This window comes from Aplysia californica, unplaced genomic scaffold (assembly GCF_000002075.1).
Source record: "Aplysia californica isolate F4 #8 unplaced genomic scaffold, AplCal3.0 scaffold01170, whole genome shotgun sequence".
In the NCBI taxonomy this organism is placed as follows: domain Eukaryota; kingdom Metazoa; phylum Mollusca; class Gastropoda; order Aplysiida; family Aplysiidae; genus Aplysia; species Aplysia californica.
Window position 1 is genome coordinate 53,707 of NW_004798440.1, and position 3,215 is coordinate 56,921.

The window sequence follows — 3,215 nt, forward strand, 5'->3', positions numbered from 1 at the left end:
ACTCTCCGTCTTCTTTTCATTTTTTCTATAATATGAAAAAAAGACGAGGAGACAGAAATACGGAGGGGGCCCATTCCACATAAACAACAAGATAAATATGTCACTCGTAGAAAGAAAGATATCGTGTCTTACAACTCAAGAGCGAACGAAAGATTTGTTGGGGGTTTTTAATATGTGCTTCATGCAGCTCCTTCCTTTCTCCCGGCCTGTCAAGTCGAAGCCTTTAGGAAACCAGAAGCGCGATCTTCAAATCCTATTTTTAAATGTTCAAACAACACAGTAACATGACTGGTCAGTACAATGTCTTTTAATAATCAAACAACTCTTACTTTAAGAACTATAATATTATGTTATCTGTTCAACTATTATCCAAAAACTGTCATCGAAATATATTATCGTCGACAAGGTCTTTAAAATATTCCGAGAGAGAGAAAAAAACTATTTCATTCTTTAAATAACCAATCTTTTCTTTGCTTTTTCTCTGTTAAACATTTAAGATTTGATTTCGACAACTGATTTCTTGAGCACATTGCAACCGATATTGCAGATAAACAAACTGTAGAGAAACGCAATCAACACGAACATAAACAACATTGACAAACAATACAACACCAGTCAGACTTTGGGTCAACACACATTGAATTTCTTGAAATAACCAAAGATTTATAAAAACAAAGCCACCAGTTAGACATTAAATCAAGACCACATAGAATTTCTTGAACTAGCCAAAGATTTATACAAAACCACCAGTTATTAGACGTTGAATCAAGACCACAAATAATTTCTTGAACTGGCGAAAGATTTAGAGAACAAAACCACCAGTTTGGGCAGAGTTACACCCCTTGCTACACCTCACACCTTCCGCTTCCCGTCCACGGAGATCTCAGAGAGGGTGACGTGGTTCTCGTGACCTTCTGACCCCGGCGAAAGCTTCTGGTACTTGCTCACTTGACCTTTGCCCCCGCGCCTCTGCTTAACGAGGACGACGATGAGCGCCAAGGACAGGACAACGATTAGCACCACCAGCACCACGATATTCAACAACAGCATCGTGTTGTCCTCAGCCCCCTTAACTCCGCCCCCCTCCTTCTTGTGGGCGGGGCTTGCCCCCTCTTGGACGTACACAAACTCCACCTCCTTCTTCTGCGAGTCGTGACGTCTAGGGGGCGGGGCCCAGAACCTCCCCTGAGCCAATTGGGGGCGCTGACTTTTGTTTTTGGCCATAGCTTCTCCGTTCTTGAGCCACAGATTCTGCGATGGGTCAAACGCGAACACGTTCTGGGTGGCGGGGGTTCCAGTCGGGGCATGAAGGAACGGCGGCCGTTTGAGAGCTGGAAGCTTCAGGTTGGACAGAGCGCCGGCCTGTGACCATCAGAAAAATGGCGGGAAATTAATCAAACTGTGGGTTTTACTGATGAAAATGTTGTAAAAGATGGGTTTGAGTACCAGAATTGTTTATGAAGTACAGCGCTGCTCTTTCCCTATATATGTCTGTATGTATGTTTGTCTGTCACTCTCTTATCTCTCTTTGTCTCTCTCTGTCTCTCTCTCTCTCTCTTTCTCTCTTTCTCTCTCTCTCTCTCTCTCTCTCTATCTCTCTTCTCTCTCTCTCTCTTCTCAATCTCTGTCTCTCTCTTTGTCTCTCTCTATGTCTCTCTCACGCACACACACACACACACGCGCACACACACACACACACACACACACACACACACACACACACACACTATCTATCTATCTATTTTCCCTCTGAAACATAAAACATATTTCGTTACCGCCCTCTAACTAGCGTCTCATTCATCTGGGGGGGTTTCTGTCTATCACTTGTTGGTAATCTACATCTTTTCTTTTCCTCTGTCTTTTTTCTGTCTGTCTGTCAGTCTGTCTGGCTATCTGTCTGTCTTTCAGTCTTTCTGTGTGTCTCAGTCTTTTCACTGAAATGATGTATCGTTTTCAGCGCGCAGACTCGGAAGCCCGCCTCCTAAATCATCTAAATCGTGTCGATGAGGATGTAAAAAAAACAACATTATAAAAAAACCAAAAAATATTTGTGAGGCAGCATGGTGGAATCAGGCTGTCGTCAAAATAATCAAAGTGAAGAAACTTGCATTTTTCCGCAGGTTTGTGAAATTTAACAAATATTTTGTTTTTTGGCTCAGCACCTTTCATGCCCATTAAAGAACTGATTTCTGAGTGGATTTTTCTGAAAAACGTTGATTAAAGGCACAAAAAACAAAAATTTTCAGTTACCACGGACTCTTAAGCTCTGGAAATTACTAATCTTTTGGAGGCCATTTTCCCATTAATTTTATCTCTGAAAACAGGTGACCCCCACCTCCTTCTTTTGCAAATATCTCGACTTGTATTCAAGATAAAAGGATGTTTTTTTTCATCTAAATAAAGACAAGTGGACAAGGTTTAAGATGATACCAATAACTTTACATGCCCAAAAATTTACGAGAGCCTGATTCCACCACGCTACCTCACATTTAAATAGTTGCAGCTGACCTCCTTGACCCTTGAACCCGCGTGACTTTTGACCTACCTGGACGCAGTGGTTGACCTCACAGCCGTCCCCAGGCATGATCTCCGTGGTGAACTGACTGTAGCCCTTGGGGCAGCGTCTGGGCCAGGACTCCGGGCCCTCGGAGTACATGTGGGCGGTCAGGCTGCTGTTGACGCTACCCAGAGCCAGAGGGTTGCCTGGGAGGGGATTGGGTGGGGGAGGTGAATTTTAAGAAATATTGTTATATGTATACATAATAATAATATATTATAGATGTATAACTATTTGTACATGTATATTATTTGTAATGTTTTCGTCCCTGTCGTAAGCAATGAACTTTAAGTCCAAATTTTAAAAAAAAATTTAATATTTTTACACCGTCCCAAAGCTCTATCAAACATGCACACCTTTCAATATCTCCACAATGCAATACACTTAAATCAAAATTTTGAGATTTAAGAAAATGTGAGGCAGCATGGTGGAATCAGGCTCTCGTCAAAATAATCAAAGTGAAGAAACTTGCTTTTTTCTGTTGGTTTGTGCATTTTTATCAATTTTTTGTTTTTCGGCTCAACACCTTTCATGCCCATTAAAGAACACATTTCTGTGTGGGTTTTTATTCTGAAAAACGTTGATTAAAGGCAAAAAAAATGTAAATTTTCAGTTACCATGGACACTTAAACTAAGGAATTAACTAATCTTTGGCTGC

General features: G+C 41.3%; 1 protein-coding gene across 1 annotated transcript in view; it reads right to left on the bottom strand.

Moving 5' to 3' along the window:
* Positions 1-153: 153 nt before the first annotated feature.
* The window catches only part of LOC101861925 (macrophage-expressed gene 1 protein), a gene marked incomplete in the record, with an annotated part of 26,010 nt that continues 22,948 nt past the window's right edge, over positions 154-3,215 (bottom strand). The window contains 2 exon segments of the mRNA XM_013090188.2: positions 154-1,362; positions 2,546-2,703. Coding sequence (XP_012945642.1) covers positions 853-1,362; positions 2,546-2,703 — 668 coding nt within the window.